Source organism: Triturus cristatus, chromosome 1_2 (assembly GCF_964204655.1).
Source record: "Triturus cristatus chromosome 1_2, aTriCri1.1, whole genome shotgun sequence".
NCBI classification, from domain to species: Eukaryota; Metazoa; Chordata; class Amphibia; order Caudata; family Salamandridae; genus Triturus; species Triturus cristatus.
The window spans coordinates 509,923,856-509,941,810 of NC_140580.1; the positions used below are offsets into that span (position 1 = coordinate 509,923,856).

At 40.4% G+C, this 17,955-nt stretch overlaps 1 protein-coding gene across 2 annotated transcripts in view; it reads right to left on the reverse strand.

Moving 5' to 3' along the window:
* Positions 1-17,955, reverse strand: part of DOCK1 (dedicator of cytokinesis 1) — a 1,163,810-nt gene that overhangs the window by 988,772 nt on the left and 157,083 nt on the right. Inside the window, exons 11-14 of one of the 2 annotated variants that reach the window (XM_085606236.1) lie at positions 17,161-17,236; positions 11,492-11,571; positions 2,030-2,155; positions 1,153-1,277 (exon numbers count right to left, since the gene is read on the reverse strand). In XM_085606236.1, the coding sequence (XP_085462362.1) occupies positions 1,153-1,277; positions 2,030-2,155; positions 11,492-11,571; positions 17,161-17,236 (407 nt within the window). Of the gene's footprint in view, positions 1-1,152; positions 1,278-2,029; positions 2,156-11,491; positions 11,635-17,160; positions 17,237-17,955 lie in introns of both variants that reach the window. The other variant, XM_085606235.1, reaches the window with a different exon arrangement.

Sequence of the window (17,955 nt, forward strand, 5' to 3'; positions counted from 1 at the left end):
CAGTACTGAGCCTAGGAGCCCAACACTGGATTACAAAAATAACGAGAACATACTTTACGCGTAACTTGAGTTTTTTTCCATAGGAAACCATTGACTGTTTTTCTGTGAAATTTCTTCCAAGTGTCGATTTTGCAAACTTATAAATATTCCCTAAAAATCGCCTCTATAACTTAAATGCAGTTTCTCAACTGCTTACAGGTGGTACACTAGTGCTGGATCCAGGATCCAACACTGACCTAGAAAACGTAACCATAACCCCACTTACCTGCTAAGTGAATTTCCTTCCATAGAATAACATTGGTAATTTGATCAGAAAATGTTTGTCAACTTTTAAAATAGCAAAATATTGCTTAAAAATCAAAACAGTAACTAAAACGTATTTACTCACTTGTTTCCAAGAACTGTCCCAGGACTGAATCTAGGATCCAGTCCTGGAGTTAGAAAAGTAATCCTGAAAATAATCAATTGCATATAACTTAGAATTCCCATTGAGCTCAATGTATTATTGTGTTTGAAATTGTGTTGCCTATTGCAACAAACTGCAACTATTGCATTTCAAGTTAATTGCCTCTTGCAAAGTATTTAACTAAAGCATCTCATTCTGAGAAAGTATATTTTGATACCTCTTGTTGTTTCTAAAATAAAACAACCATATATTTTTATATACAAACCATTGCCCTAGAGTTCAGTTCTTGAGTGTATGAGACCATTTGCTGACTGTGTACAACAAATGCTTTACACTGTCCTCTGATACTGCCTTACTGCTCGACCAAGCAACCACTTTAGAGAGTAAGGTTATATCTAACTTTAGCCTCTGCCAAACCTCTGGGGGCTGTACCTATTTGGGAACAGTATATACAGAGCCACTTTCCTACAACCAGTATTGTACAGTTGACAGCAGGCAGCGGACAGATCGAGAAGTATATGACAGCAATTTTATAATCCCTAAACTGTACTATAAACTTCCCCTCTGAATATTCTGCCTCAGTGTAAATAATTATAAATTGTGCCTTTTTAGGGCTTCTCTGCCCCCTGTCTAGGGCTACAGTTTCTGTAAAGCACTATATACACATAAATACATATTGTAAAAGTGCTCTGGTTGAAACAAAACTGACGAATTACACCCTGAAGCAGGAAACTAAAATACATTACCTCTAGTCGTTTCCCATCTTCATCATAGATGGATATTGTAACCTCTACATTTTTTGCAGTGGTTTTGCTACCTCTGTCGAAGTCTCCTTGAACCAACGTGACATAGATATCATTACGAACATCACCTATTAAAGAAATTGATTAAAACAATATCACAAAATATTTGAAATTCATGCATTTTCAAGTCATAGAACTGCATACAAGTACCAAATACCAATTAAAGATGCTTCATAAATGACACTTACATAAATTAACATTAATATTTCATGCTATTCCTTGTAAAACATACAGAAAAACATACAAATACAATCTAATTAAATGTCCTTTGAAGCTGAGATTAAAAAGGACAATTTCGGAAACTGGATAAGGCTGGAGTGATTTTATTGAATAACCTAATTCTTCTTCACATTATTTTCTCCTGGTTCACTATCTTTATTTCTTGGTTTGCCATATTTGAGTTCCACCTAGCCTTTTCCTGGATTAATCGATATACACTGAAAAAGCTTGTATATACATAATTGGTGGAGCACTTAGTCCAACTTGCAATTTGTGCATCAATGTGATGTAATAATTGGAGTCATTCTCTCAGGAAATATATGTGTATTGCTGTTCTGTGCACACATCCATGTTATTTATGTAAAGGAAAAATATTAAAACATGTAAAATCAAAATCACAGTGCTTCATTCATTTAACCAAGTAGTAGTAGCTGGAGGCGAACTTTGTCTTCGAATTATGTTTAGAAGTCTATGACGGCATCCTAATATCATTGTTTTTATAACTTTTGACAGTTCTGAAAATAATGCATTAGATGAAATAGGAAAACAGCTTTTGAGCTAATGTAAATGTACGTTATCCTTCTCATACTATCACAATTACCTGGCATTATAATTTCAGGAAATCCCATTTTCCGTGCAACTGCAGTAGTTCGGTCTACTAAATGTGGAAACTCTTTTCTAATTTGATGAATATCACCAGGTAAAAGCTTCATTGTAACCCATAAACCTGGAATACAGAAAATATCCCATGTCAAACAAACTCCTTAGAGGTCAGGCAAAACAAAGAATTCGAAGTATAATTCTGTGCTCCAGCAAAATCACAAAATTAAAATAATTGAAGTGAGTCCTTTAAAATGAAAAATTAAAGGAAGGTGATGGATGTTATTCTCTTGTTTTGGATGTTAAGAGTAATAGAAATTAAAAACATTCTCATAATATAGTATTTTCAAGCAGGTATAAGATATATATTTTAATTTCTATTCAGTAATATATTTTTGCTACAATCTTTGTAACAATTAAAAATCATTCTCCAGATAAAAACAATGCAGCACTACATAGCTGGTATACGATTTTATTTCTGAGGTTCTAGGGAGTAATTAAGTACACTGCTTATCTGGTGGCTTCGTTATAACTTGTGCCACTAGCAAAAGACAATTATGTGAGGCAAGCAACTAGAGGTGAAAGCTCTGCTCAACTGAATATTACGGGTGAACTATGAGAAAACATACACAGATTAGTGCTTCAACTACTTTACCACAGGGACATTCCAGGCTTAAAAACGGTTGCAACCATATACTTTAAATTCTGTAAGGACAAAAAAACACGTACCCAAGCCAGAGCTGACCGAGCTAAAGTAAAGCTAGTTACAGTATTGCGTAGAGAGAAGAGTTAGGAAACAGCAGCAGTGTAAGCATATGATTGCTATCAGTTTAAGGTGACCACATGATACCAAGAACCAACAGAGGAGGTTGCATGCTAGGTTTAAGACTAGTGAGTTGACATAGAGGGGTAAAGTTAGGGTTTTGGACCAAAAAAAACAACATCCTGCAACTGTCTTTGTAACTTTTGTGTAAAAAAAATGGTAGCTATTGTTAAGGTATTCTGACCCTTGAATTCGAAACATATGTCCAAGAACACCAGATAAGGAGTTGAAAACTCCTAGTACTGTGTCCATGTAGTAAAAGCATGGATGCAGCATGTAGGATCTCATAAGAAATATACAATTGTTCTATAGGTGAAAGGATAAAAAGCCATTGGCTTCCTGTAAATTTAAATCAAATATGAAATTAAACCAGGATGGGGAAGTCATTATTGTTTTTACTTCGACTGATTTCATAAAAGGCAAATACTTTAATGTAGTTTCTTTTTAATACTTATTTGGGTTATTTTAATAGATATGTACATTCAATTACACAAAACAATGTTTGAGCAGAGATCCAAATATTTATTCTGAGTGCTGTTCAGGCTAAAAGTCTCAAACCATGGAATTCTATGAGCAAATGTTTCAGTAGGGAGGCTTTGTAAGGATTGTTGCCCCTCGCTATAGATCACTTGAAAGGAAGATATGGTAATGTCTGTTCACTCCTTCCTGTATATTTATACGGATGGGATATTGTAGTAATTTGTTTGGGGGTATGCAGTTCTAAACCATCATCATATCTCAGAAGAATAATTTAAACCAAAATGTATGTGTTGTAAATGGTGTGATTTAACACCTTGTGGTGGTTATCAGAGTCTAAAAACAATGGAAACGCCATTTATTTTAACACAAGAATATTATTTGGCAGCACTGTGCATAAAAGGAATAATTGAATCAGTGATCTTCAGGCGTAATTAAATGTTGCTTGCACTGAATCATCAAATTGTAAATCTTAAAGTGAAAAAAGATAGAACAATTAACTTCAAGATCTTAAGTTTAATTTATTTGTACAGTGAATTTCTGCAAAATGAATTGCTCCAAGCCTCTTACAGAAGATGCTGTTCAAATAAAAATGACACATTTCTTCCATCAATACAAAACAAAATCTGGATATAAGAAGAAAAAAAAACACAATGTGCACATGTATATTAGATGTAAGCACTATAAAATGTTACAGTACCTCAAGCAACATCTTTTTAATATTTAGCAATTTGAAAACAGCAAGTCTGTAAAGTGACATCATTAATGTATGGGGTTTATCCAATTTCATGAAGTAGTGAGGTGTTTACCAGACAATTGTTTTAGATTAACAACTCATCCATCATAAAAATGTGACTTGGGATCAATTCTAAAGTCTGTCTTTTTTCTTCATATAACTTTAAATTACTTTGAATCAAGAGTGCAGCCATCTTGCCTTCTATCACAATTATTTAATTGAAACTGCATACACATCTCCAATATTCTTATACAATATATTATAGTTAACCATCAACAATAAAAGTATATGAATCAACTGTCATAAGCAATAAGTGCTCAAGACCAGACATACATATTTGTGCAAGGATTAATGGTTTTCTTTTAGATGTATAACAAAGCAATCACGCGGACGCACTAGCTTCAGCAATAAGACCCCCTTCCTTTGTGGATAAGCTGATCACAAATCATGCAATTGATTCCACTAAAACAATAAAATCTATATTTATGTTAATTGATTAAACTACAATTCCTTTAGTCTTATTGAATATTACGTTGCAAAAAATTATTTTATAAATCCCATAGCAATGTGCTAGGGTTCGACATCTATAGGGGTATACAAACATATGTACCTCTGTTTGGTCTATGGTTCCTACCAAATGAAAAATGTGAAAAGAATATTGAGTTAGTTCTTGACGATACTATGCATTGCATACCTTGCTACATTTCTTTCTTTAAATATTTTGCATACTGGTATATAAGCCTTGAAATTCTATGGCAAGAAAGGATGGAACGCGCTCAAATTGTGCCCCTGCTCTCCCGCAGCGAGAGACGCACACGAGCATGGCACAGACAAAGCTGGGCCATGGGTGTGCACAACTGCATCCATCAGCGGCTGGATGAGCATGGGCTGGGCCACTCCCCTTGGTTAATCAGAAAGGTACTGCTGTTCTCTTCTATTAATAACCAGATGATACCCTGCTGCTTGCCTGCTCGCCTAGGGAGATTTTAATTGGCTACAATGCTTTTACGGCTGAGGAAGTGAAATTTACGTTCCCACACAAACGTGATGTCAAGGTTTGAATGCTATCCTCTTTTAAAGGCCTAATCTGTACAGTGTCTGTCCAATATATTTTCACATGGTCTGGACCAAGCAGCAGAAGTTTTGGGTAAAGGAAAACTGAACTCTCCCTCACCAAAAGTGTTACTGGAGTGCCAGGACACTATCTGTATAGTGCCCGTTTTTAACTGCATACTGAGACCATTAAACACGAGCGAGGCGCCTGGCTAGAATTACTCCAAACATCTATCAATGAGCCACTTGTCACCCATTACTAGTATCCGCTTCCCCTTTCCCTCCTAATCCAGAGTATCGCGGTGAAACGCAAGGATGCAGATAATGTAGAAGCAGGCAAAGCATGCTTTGCAAAATTGCACTCTGGATGACATTTATTGTTTAATTGAAGAGGTCAAGGGATTGTTGATCCCAAAAAATAAGGGGGAACTCAAACACTTGGCTAAATGAAAACGTTCGGACATACAATCCTACTTAACCCAACTACGCTCTAGCCTGAGTAAAACGTAGGCACTAGAGTTGTCCGTTCCTAGAAAACACCACTGGGGTATCACCAGGTCCGCTGAGGCCCAAGACACCACTTGGCACTTGAGAAGCAGGTTATGCTCAACCAACCTCTGTTCCATGTTAACATTGGATGGACCAACATGTTCTCAGCTCTCTACCAATATGAGAATACCCCTTCTTTAAGGGCCACAGCCCCAATCGATCTGAGAGCAAGCTTGAGGAAACCTAGAGAGGACATCACTACCACTGATGCACATTGGATGCCACAGAGGGACGAGATTTGTGAATTAAGGAACTGTCACCTTTTTCTACCTAGAAGAATTGAAATGTTTGGTTCTGTCCCATATGTGGCAGTCCTTTCACCAGTCATCCAAAACACACAAGCTGGACGCCTGCCCCAGTTTACTACAACTAATGTACCCATGGTTTCTTACTACAATCCTAATTCTACACCAAGCGTCCATCATATGGGAGAAGGCCACAGGTGGGAGGGCAATGGCATACAGCAAGGGGAGGGAGCAATGAGCTCAACTACATCACAATCCTTACTAGAAGACACAAGGAACCCTGATGAGAATGAACATACCACTAAATTCTCCAGGAGTAAAAGACCGGCCTCACGACTGTTCCAGATGACAGTAGAGCTAGTGCCCATATGGGGGTGGAAATCTTCTTAACAAATGCCCCAAATTTAAGCTCTAGGGTCTTCCGAAAGCTATGGAGCATGAGTCAATGAGGCAATCCACTGGTTACGCAAAGTACGTAACTGTTGGTCTACAATAAGGGAGGACATTGTACAAGCTAGGCGGCATTGACTACCCAACAGCAAATTAAATGGAGTTCTGATTGCTCTACAGCATAGAGTGCCCCTACACAATGCCATGAATATATGCATTAAAGGAAAATGCTGCTTAACCAATATGCATCTGTTCTTGGCATATAGAGCTGTAGAGTCATATGCTGTGCATAGATCGCCATCTACTGTTGGGTCCAGATGTTTGCACATTATTTTTCTTCAAAGAAGTCTTTCCAGTCACGAGGCAGGTGACTCCCTCCTTTCGATGATAGTGCGCATGAACATCGACTCCATTGTTAGATTGTTTTCCCCTAGAGGGTAATAATGGGGTTATTGAGATTAGGAAAAGGATATGTCCATGAATGCATGTATCTAAGTAAGATGTTACTGCAACAGGTATGGGTACCCTTGGAGGCGGGTGGGCGCATATGCCTCTACAGGTCTATATGCTAAGAACAGATGCATACTGGGTAAGTAGCATTTTCTGTTCAAGGCATATGAGTTGTAGATCATATCCTGTGCATAGACTACAAAGCAGTTATCTCCCAAAGCGGTGGCTAACCTGTAGCTGTTGCAGTGTTTTGAAATAGTGTACGTAAAACTGCTTGGCCCACACTAGCTTGCTGTCTTGCTAACACATCTACAAAATAGTGTTTTGTGAATGTGTAGACCATGTTACAGCTTTGCATAGGTCATCTATGGGTAAATTACCAAAGAATGCCATAGAATCCCCCAGTTTGCACGTAGTGTGCACTTTAGGAGGAACTGTTAATGTTTGTTTTGCTTTTGCATAGCATATTCAAATGCATTTGACTATCTACCTTGCAATACCTGATTTTGATATGGGATTGCCTTTATGTGGTGGAGCACGTTCTGCTACATAATCTGTTTGAGGGAAGAACACAGGTAAATCAACGAATTGATTGATATGAAAGGCAAAAACGACTTTAGGGAGGAATTTAGGATTGTACGAAGAACTACTTTATTTTGGTGCATCTGTAAAAAGGGTTCTTCTATAGTTAGTGCCTGAAGCTCACTGACTCTCCTCAGTGATGTAATGGCATTCTAAAGAGAGATAGATGTTGTCTATTCTGGAGGTATGCGCTATCGCAGCCAAATGTAATCGTATGGATGTGTACGCTAAATTGGAACCCTGTAGCATCAGGCGGGTTGATGTGGTTGTTAGTACAGTATATTACAAACCGTTTCCACTTTGCTACATAGCAGTCTCTTGTGCTAGGACATCTAGCCTCTTTCATAATATTCATGCAGTCTGGTGGTAGATTAAGGTAGCCAAACTCTAGGACTTCAGGTGCCAGATCGCCAGGTTGAGTTGACTGTGGTCTGGATGTCTTATGTCTCCATGGCTCTGTATGAGGAGATTGGGTGTAAGAGGTAGTATTTGATGAGGAACTCCTGACAGGTCCAACAAGGTTGTGAACCAGGGTTGCCGTGCTCATGCAGGAGCAACTAGGATTAGTGTCAGGGACGCTTGTTTGAGTTTCCGAACCACTTATGGAATGAGTGTGAGAGGTGGAAAAGCATAAGCAAATATCATCCATAGTGCATTGACCTTGGACAATGGGTGTGGATCCATGGACGCGAAGTTTGGGCATTTCGCGTTTAGGTGTGTGGCGAACAGATCTTTGTTTGGGAAGCCCCACCTTTGAAAGAATGGGAGGAAATGTTGAGGGTGTAGTTCACATTTGTGTATTTGTTGTGTCTGACGACTGAGCAGGTCTGCCATCTGATTGTTTACTCCTGGAAGGTGTTCCGCTAGGAGATACATTTTGTGATGTATGGCCCATTTCCAGATGGTCTGTGCTAGCTGTGACAGCTGGAGAGAGTGTGTCCCCCCTGTTTTTGTATGCAATACATTGTTAAATTGTCAGCCAGTCATCTAAGTATGGGAAGATGTGAACATGTTGTCTTCGCAGATGGGCTGTGACCACTGCTAAATCTTTTGGGAAAACTGGGTGCTGTTGTTACTCCAAATGGGAGCACCTTGAATTGATAATGGTGGCCTGCTACCATGAACCTGAGGTTTTTGAGGGGGGGAGGATGTATTGGTATATGAAAGTAGGCGGAGAGTGGAGAGGAAGTCACCTTGCTGAAGGAGTGGAAGCACTTGTTGGAGCATTACCATATGGAAGTGGTCCAACTGAATGTACAGATTTAGTTCTCTGAGGTCTAATATAGGCCTGAGAGAGCCGTCCTTTTTGGGAGTTAGAAAGTAGAGGGAGTACACGCTTGCCTCTTGGTATTGTAAAGGGACCGGTTCTATTGCACTTTTCTGCAACAAAGAGAGAACCTTTTACTTTAGAAAGCTAAGATGCTCTTGTGACATGAGGTGTGATCTTGGAGGAATGTTTGGTGGAGTGTTTGGAATCTCCAGGCAGTAACCAGATTGGATAATTTGTAGAACCCATTTGTCTGATGTAATCATATTCCAAATGAGTAGAAACTGGGAAAGATCCGCCGACAGGAGTGGAATAATCGGGGGGTATGGAAAGGAAGTGACTGTTAGGTGTTTGCATGGGAAGTGCGTGTTGAATTACCTCTGCCTCGTCACTTTCCATTGTTTCCTCTATATCACCTTTAAAGTAACCTCTTGAAAAGGGCAACTGATTGTTGCCTTTGTAAGGGGAGGAGGCATTTTCTGTAGATATATTTTTGGAGCCACCCCAGTAGAATGAGCGACGAAAGGATCCTCTGTTGGAAGGGGATTGTAAGGCCCCCATGGACTTTGCAACCTCAGTATCCTTTTCCATTTTTACCAGAGATGTATCAACAGCTGGGCCACAAAGGTGTTCTTTGTCAAATGGTTGGTTTGCCTCTGAAGCAGTATGCTAGTATTTACTGCCCGGGCAACTGTGTCTGCTGCATCTAGTACACAGCTGATAGAGGTTTAGTTATTAGTTTACCCTCTTGGATAAGGTCACTAGCTCTAGACGTATGCTCATCTGGAAGACATTCCATGAGCTTCTCGAGGTCATCATAATGAGCTCTGTCATATCTTTCTAATAGTGCTTGAGCATTGGCAATGCGCCAATGATTAGTTGCTTGTGATGCTACCCTTTTGCCCGAAGCATCAATTAATTTGGACTCTTTATCAGGAGGAGGGGCTCCACCTGTGGTTTGTGAATTAGCTCTCTTACGAGCATTAGACACTACAAGAGAGTCCAAGGGCAACTGGCCTTTAATATATACAGGGTCAGTAGGCGCGGATTTGTACTTTTTCTCTACCCTGGGAGTGATGATTCTTGCTCCTATAGGGTCTTCAAAGATGTCATCGGCATGTTTAAGCATACCTTTTAGCATTGGTAATGTTTGGGTAGCCCTCTTAGATTAACTTAGGGTTTCAAACAAAAAATCTTCCTCCAAAACCTCTTTATGTAGCTCTACCCCATGATACTGTGTAGCTCTGTTAAGGAGCTCAATATAGCCAATATCATCCGGAGGAGAAGGTCTGAATGGATATAAGGCTGGGTCATTATCTGGTTGAGGGTCAGTGCCATAATGATCCCATGGGTCAGTATCATGTGGTGCATAGTCATCTGCATCCCCATCCCCTGTATCTTGTGGGTCAGGTGGTGGTGGTGGTGAATGTGTGGGTGTGATGAGCAAATTTGGATCAATGGGGGAAGAAGGTAAAATATAAGGTGGAGAAGGGTTAGTACCCACATTTTTCCTTTTAATAGGAATGTGGTAATCTTCTTGTAAGCCCATTTTCCTTTTCTCAGGTAGTTTGGCAAACATATGTCCAGTTTGTTTAGTCACAATTTCCTTTAGTTTTGGATCCAAAAGGTGGAACATCGGTCTGAGGCTCTTTTGTTAAACTGCTTTCTTTAGATGCTTGTGTCTGCATCGAAAGTTTCGGCTCCGAAGGTTTCAGCTCAGAAGATTAAGCCTTCGATAACGCTGGCGACACCAGAACGTGTTTCAATTTAGAAATAGTTTCCTTGATATTGAGATGTATAATTCTTTTATATTTTTTAATTTTGTAAGCTGCTATTTAATTGCATTTGTTTTGTGTTTGTTTATGTATACTGCTCGTCAAAATTTTAACTGTGATATGAATGTATGTGTTTTTACGTTCTTAATTGACAGAAATAAAGGATTTGATGATGATGAAGACTGTGACAGTGGTCAATCGCAGAGGGGTCGCAATTAATGTTTTTTATGGTGACCATTCGGCAATCTGGTATTTTGAGAACCAACATAATTGTACATAGGATGATTTGCAAAAAGTCTGTGGGCAGTTTCCAACAACCTTTTAAAAATGAATTATTAGTAAATGAATCTCTTTGTTCTTTATAGTAAAGATGCTGTCTTCAATTATTTCAAAACTGCATCCCAATTACTCATAGTTTCAACTCTTGTAAAAATAAATATCACTAGACAACCTGAATGCTGTAGAATATCAGCATTTCCATCATGCAATTAACATATACAAATTAAAAAAACATTAAAAGTGAATGTGAACTTTACACGATGCACCAAGTGACAAAGGATTCATCTTTTAACTCAATTCAAAAAGTTTTTACATTCTATTTTACTTGATACGCAACAGTTCTAAAATGGTGAAAGTTGTATTACTTTAATTATGCTAAAGAAAGTTTAGTGATCGCCTTTATGGAGACTTCATGGGTCTGGAATGACGAGAGTAGTTTTTAGTGCTGTCTTTGGGAGGGAGAACATTCCACCTCTCGCCGTCTTTGTTCATATATTATAACTACAAATGAGCAAGCAAACAATCCACTTCTTACAAATGGCTTCCTACATATGTGTACATAAGGAATACCAATTCCTACAAACTGATTCATTTGCTTTAATATGGTCTATTTATATAATAATAAACAGTTTTTAAACTACACTCACTGATCAAGTATGCCCTTCTAGTCCTAAAGCCATCAAACTGTGTGTAAAGGCCCATACGATCTCTGTCAGATCTCAGTTTTCACAATGTAGGATGAGAAAAGAATTGCATGCAGTAAAACAAACAACTTCATAAAAAGATGGAGATTTGAAATGTTATCAAATTACTACAAAAAAGTAGGTAACAACTTACCCTGTCCTTTGCAGTTTACATCTTTAGCTGTGATCACTTTGTTTATAACAGTCTGAAGGAAGTCATTTTCTCCTGCCACCCTGGGTGAAAAACGGGATGAAATGTTCAGCTGCTTTTGTCGAATGGCGTCATCCAATGCTATCCTGGAGTATGTACAAAACAACCAACACCACAGGAAGAAAAGGGGCACAGGAAACCGGAAATAACAATAACAAGGGGGACACAGATGATCATATCACGTGTTGTGACATAAAGTAATTATTAGTTAACAAATAACAAAAGAACAGAAAAGGTGACAAGAAAGACATAGGAAGATCGTTAATAGAGACAATGATGATCTCCTTGACAGAAGAAAAGTAAACTTCGTCCCAGTTTTGCAAAATAATTAGCGAGTGTTAATACAATCATGCATCAGGACAGAAAATAGGTGTTGGTAGATAGACCTAGATATCAATTGTTTTTCTATCATTAATACATAGTGATTACCAACACCTTTATTTCTTTAACAACTAATGGTGCACTAGTTTGGTAAGATATATTAAAAAATGTAACATGAATGCTGATGCATCTGCATGTAATGCAGGACCAATATTATCCCCATGATATTTATTCCATAATTACAAATTCAATTACATGAATTTAGATTTTCCATACCGTGTAAACATAACATTTAATTATGCTTTCGTCATTAATGAAATGAACATAGAAAGATTCCTTTTAGCTACCAAATTTGATTTCACAAGTTGCATCTAGGAACATTGTTGTAGATTAACTATAAATGGATATAATCATATGACAGGAGAAATGAAATGTCCATGAGTTTAGCTGTGAGGCCTGTGCTCTTGGATAGGAGCAGTCACTAGTTAAAGAACAGGATACACTGTGGGAACTGTTTCTTTTCACTGTTGTCCAAGTGCCTAAGGTACTACTGCCCTTCGACTCAATAACCAATATACTAATTTTATAGTCTTTACTCTCCAACAGTAGCTGGATCAGACAACTAAGACTTACATCAGGGTCTTAAATGTGCAGCATCCGCAGATTTAGTTTTTAAAGAATCTGATGATCTGTAAGCATGCAGGCATCATTATGTATGTACACATATGCGTCATGATATTATGGCAACCCAACATGATTACGTTTGTGTGCAAATGCATGACCATCCATGCATACTCCAGTGGAGGGACAAATACAAGAAGATGAAGGGTAGCTGAAGAATAAGATGCAGGAAAATAACATTGACAAGAAAGCTAACCCATTGTAAATGCATGTCTGTAGGCAAGATCCAAAGAATCACAGTTAAAGTGTCATTATAGTTCTACAACAAGATATATAAATCCCTTTCTTTTGCCAGTTATAATCCACTACACACACCATAACTTGCCCCCCTCCTATGAAAACCATAACTTGCAACCAAATGGACTCAGAATATTTATACTAAATACCACAGTACTCCATATCCAAGCAAAGAAATTACACTGTATCCAGAGTGATACCAACAATGTCAATGACAAGGTGATATGTAATATCACTGGTGATGTCATCTGTAATGGCTCTTTCATATCATAAGTGAGTTGTTTTTTATATATATATATTGTTATTGATTTTCCAAAAAACAAAAGGAGGAAGATGAAAGCAATACCACAATATCAATTTAAATGTCTGATAATAAGACAATTCCCAAGTTGCTTGTCTCTTAACCCCCCACCCTCAACCCTAGCCCGCCACCGGTGTGCCGTGAGAATGTATGTCATATCTAAGAGAGGTACATCCAAGTTATGCGCGTGAAAAAGTGGAACAGTATAAGCGCAGTGCTGATAATAAACTGCCATTGGGGCCCAATTGTAGTTCCACAGAGTGTATCATGGCTTACTCCCAGTGTACCAGAGTGTCAGGTGAATCAACTGGGCCCCCCCAAGTTCGAGCCCTCCTCCGAACCCTCCTCCGGAGCTTGTAATAGTGCAACCAAGGCCTCCCATGCTCTTGCCGCTTCCTGCTCCTTCTCATTATTAGTAAGGAGAGCCTGCTGTAATCTAAGGGTACCTTCGCTTAACGCCCATTTGAGGAACTCCACCCACCATCTCCCCACACTTGGCCCCTTCGCCGATTTCCAATGCGACCCAGATCTATAAATTTGCTTGTCACTTTCGTTTTAGCAGTATGTGGGAACCAGTGCAGTAAACAAGTACCCTGTTCCGGTGCTATAGTACGATCAGTTATTCTACATAATAAATCCAGCACTTCCTCCCAGTATGTCCCCAACCTCTCACAACCCCACATCATATGTTGGAAATTGGCTCCCTCCAAGTCACACCTCGGGTAGTGGGCTGCAGTCGCACTGAAATACTGATTAATCTTAGCTGGCGTTAAATATGCTCTATGCAGAACATAAAAGTGCACCAATTGAAATCTAGTGTTCCTCGTACTCTTCCAAGCTCTCTTAACTAACTGTGCCCACGTTGTCTTGGGAATTTCCCTGCCTAGGTCCGCTTCCCGTCTTCTCCCGCAACACACACAAAGGTTTCAGCGCTTCTGTCAGCATGCGCCTATAAAGGCATGTGATAGCTTTAAAGGTCCCTGCAGCCATTACCACATATTGGCACGCTATAGAGGTCTGTGGCTCTAACAATCCTGTCCCCCAATGGTGTTGCATTGCCGAGATAAGCGCTGAATGTAGCAAATAGTCCCCTCGCGGGAGATCATCTCTCTCTTGCAGGGCCTGAAATGACAACAGAGTTCCGTTTTCATAGAGATCTCCTAACACTTGTACTCCCAGTGACTCCCAATTAGCTAGTGCTGTCCAATCCCCCCCCATGCGGAAGAGCCATGCACATCCCCAGCGGTATCTCCAGGGCATACGGGCGGGCGATTCCAGCCCGGCTCTGGCTCCGATTCCAGCACAGCCTCAGTGTCCTCTCTTCGGCAGTAAGCGGCTCGAGTCGCATCTTCTGCTGAAGTACTATAAAGGACAAGATATAGCGCGGAACCCATCGTCCCTCGGGACCATCCGGACCTCGGAACTCCTGAGCCACAGCTTGAGTGAGCCACTGCAGCTGTGCCGCCAAATAATACCACTCAAAGTCCGGCACCGCCATACCCCCCTCAGCTCTCGGTCATATCATTGTAGCCATCGCGACCCGCCGTCTACCCGACCCCCAAAGAAATTCCCCAGCCACAGCGCGGAGCTGTCGGAAGATGGAACCCGGCACCCAGATCGGCAACATCCGAAAATAATACAAGAGGCGAGGGAGCGCCACCATCTTCAGGAGCACCACTCGCCCTGCCACTGTTAATGGTAATGTACTCCAGAACGCAAAGCTGCCTCTAAGTCCTCGAATGGCCCGCCCCAGATTACCCTCCAACAAATCCACGGCGGTGTGATAGATGTTAGTACCTAAATAAGGCAGACAGTGAGGCTCCCAGTGAATGCCAGCCACCTGAGGGGGGTTCAACGCGGCCGGAGCCACCGGAAATAAACAAGTCTTTGCCCAGTTTACCCCCAGCCCTGAATACTGCCCAAATGCATGAAGAAACTGCTGCGCGCCCTCCAATGCCGTATCCGTGTTTGCAAGAAACAGTAACAAGTCATCCGTATACAGAGAGATAAACTGCATGTCCCTGCGGAGGTCCAAGCCAGGATAATGCCTCCCCGACTGCGCATGGGAGGCCAAGGGCTCAATGGCTAAGGCAAACAACAACGGAGAGAGCGGACGCCCCTGTCACGTATCGCACCCCACTGGGCAAGATAAGGAGATTGTCACACCCATCCGCACTCTAGCCGTTGCAGATTGGTAAAGAAGCTCCGTCCACCCCACAAAGGAGTCCCCAAGCCCGAATGCATAAAGGACCCGATACAAGTACGGCCACTCTAGGCTGTCGAACGCCTTTTCGATATCTACAGAGAGGACCGCCGCAGTGGGGTCGCTCTATGATCCTCTCCCAATATACTGAGGAGGTGTCGTATATTAATTGCCATAGTGCGCTTCGGGATAAAACCCGCCTGGTCACTATGGACCAGATGCGTCATATAGGGAAGGAGCCGGGTCGCTAGAATCCTACTCAATAACTTGTAATCAGTTGTTAACATTGATAACGGGCGGTAGGCTGATCTAGACAAGGAGTCCCTACCCGGTTTCAACAGCGGGATAATGATAGCTTCGCGAGTGGAAACAGGCAGTCTTACCAGCTCCCGGGCCTCTCTATAAACTGCCATCAATTTAGGGGCCAGAATATCGACATAAGTCGAGTAAAATTCAATCAGTAGGCCATCTGCCCCCGGAGTTTTCCTGCGTGCCATGTGTTTTATCGCACTACGTATTTCCTCCATCGTAATCTCCTGCCCCAACAAATCTGCCTGAACCTCCTCAAGACGCGGTAGTCGTACCTCAGCATCATAAGTGAGTTTATGAGCAGTTAATTTTCGGTTCCATTGGTGGGGGTGTGAGTTTAATGAATTCATTAAGTTTTATTCAGGAACTATAACATCCCTTTACATGTGCTATTATAAAGGGATGGATTTACGGGGGTGGATGAAGTGAGAGGAGACGCATTCACCACTGGCGTCTCCCCTTACTCTTTCAATCCCTCCCTAATGCCACATGGGTCAGCTCTCTTCCTTCTCTTGATACTGCACCCATATTAGAGGGAAGGGCTGCCACACAATGATCTTGAAGGGCTATGAGAACCTCCACAGCTTTGTAGAGAAGCATCAGTGCTAGCTCCCTAATCTCTGCTCCCTCCATGCACATCTCCTCCTCCCCTTTGCATCCACTCTGCTCCTACCCCACTCTAAAATGTGATAGCAATTCACAGGGCATTTGTTTTCAGAACCATCTACATTAGGAGGTAATGGGCAACTCTAAATTGTACAAGTATGAGGATGGTTGGTCAAGAGTATGGGCATTTCATGTGACTATATTTGCTAACCTCTTATTGGTATTGCAGAGATTAAAGTCATGAACTTAACACGGGGGAGGTGTCTGTGGTTTTTCTTTTACACTCAAGGCAGAGTATCAAGCATTATGTACTGTTTTCGTACCCTAACTACAGCTCAGATCAGCAGTAATCAAGATCATACCAATTAAACTGCTTTATCAGAGGTATCAGAGCGCTTTATATGAGCACCAGTTGTGTTACAGACGAACACATTCATTTTTTGTTAGATACAGAGAGTTTAAGTGATTGGCCCAGAATCACAGGATGTTGAGCGTCCCTGCTGAGACTCGAACCCGGCTCCCCAGCTTCAAGGTCAACCGCTCTATCTTCTCCCCTTTACCTACTCTAAACTAACCAATTCTACCGCCTAAAATTAGGAATATACAAAAAAATTAGAACATTTTAATTTGTGAATTAACCTGTTTTTCCACGTCTTTCGTCTCCAAATGCAGCCTCTCTGATCAAGAGAGTGCTACACTATACAAATGCATATTTCACAAACATATTGAATGTACATTTATCGAAGGACGAGAGAGCACAGAAATGTCATGAATCTTTCGGCACCGAATATTGCTTTTCCCAGTTCCAGTCCGCTAGCAATGCACATATATACTGGAGCTCTATATCTGGCAGGTCAACATCAAAAGTTAATTAACTTTGCAGGGCATTTCGCCTTCTCATAATCAAATCCTTTCAGAATCACCTAAGAGGATTCTCAGGAGCTCTGTACTTACGGTTGAAATGGAATAAAGTGTTGTTTATCTTCATCATGGTCGACTTTTCCAGTAATTATGTCTGTGACATCCATTACTGCAATCATGAAAAGTTGGTTCATTGAACACAGCCACGATGCAAACATAATGTATCAAAGACTTGCTTAATTAATAAAATTTAATTTTAACTTTTCTGCGTTATTCCACTATACACAGCAGAATTCCTTTTAAGTCAGTGTAAGAGGTCAGTTCAACAAAAGAAAAGAAAATCTTGATAAGCTAAATAAATAACAGAAATAGGAATGTGCTTTCCATAGGTTTATTAAAAACATTTAAATATGTTTCCAGTATAACATTTCCATCACAATGACATGCCATTATAAGAAGACATTTTAACAGAATCACATTGCTGCCATGTGTAGTTTGTGAACTGTTCTTTACAGTTTTTTGACATTTTGTGTTGATTGTACGTTATGTACGTGTTTACATGTTCCTTGAATTAAAACCAAAGAAAACATAATTTAAACAAAGAAAAGGGAAACTTAGCTTTAGGTACCCATTGCTTTCCTGCTATTAGAATGTCTTTTAACACACTAAAAAGATTCCCAGGAATGGCGTGAAATAGCTAAATCTAACGTTATCAAGGGCTGGTCAGGCTGTAAAATGACAAATAAGCAGGGTCGGACTGGGACAGAAAACAGGCCCGGGTACCAAAATAAAAGTGGCCCCCACTACTGAATTAGAAAATTTAAAAAAAGAGGCCCATGTTTGCAAATGTGGACAGTTTTGTACTTGTTAAGACAGATAAGTGTTTTG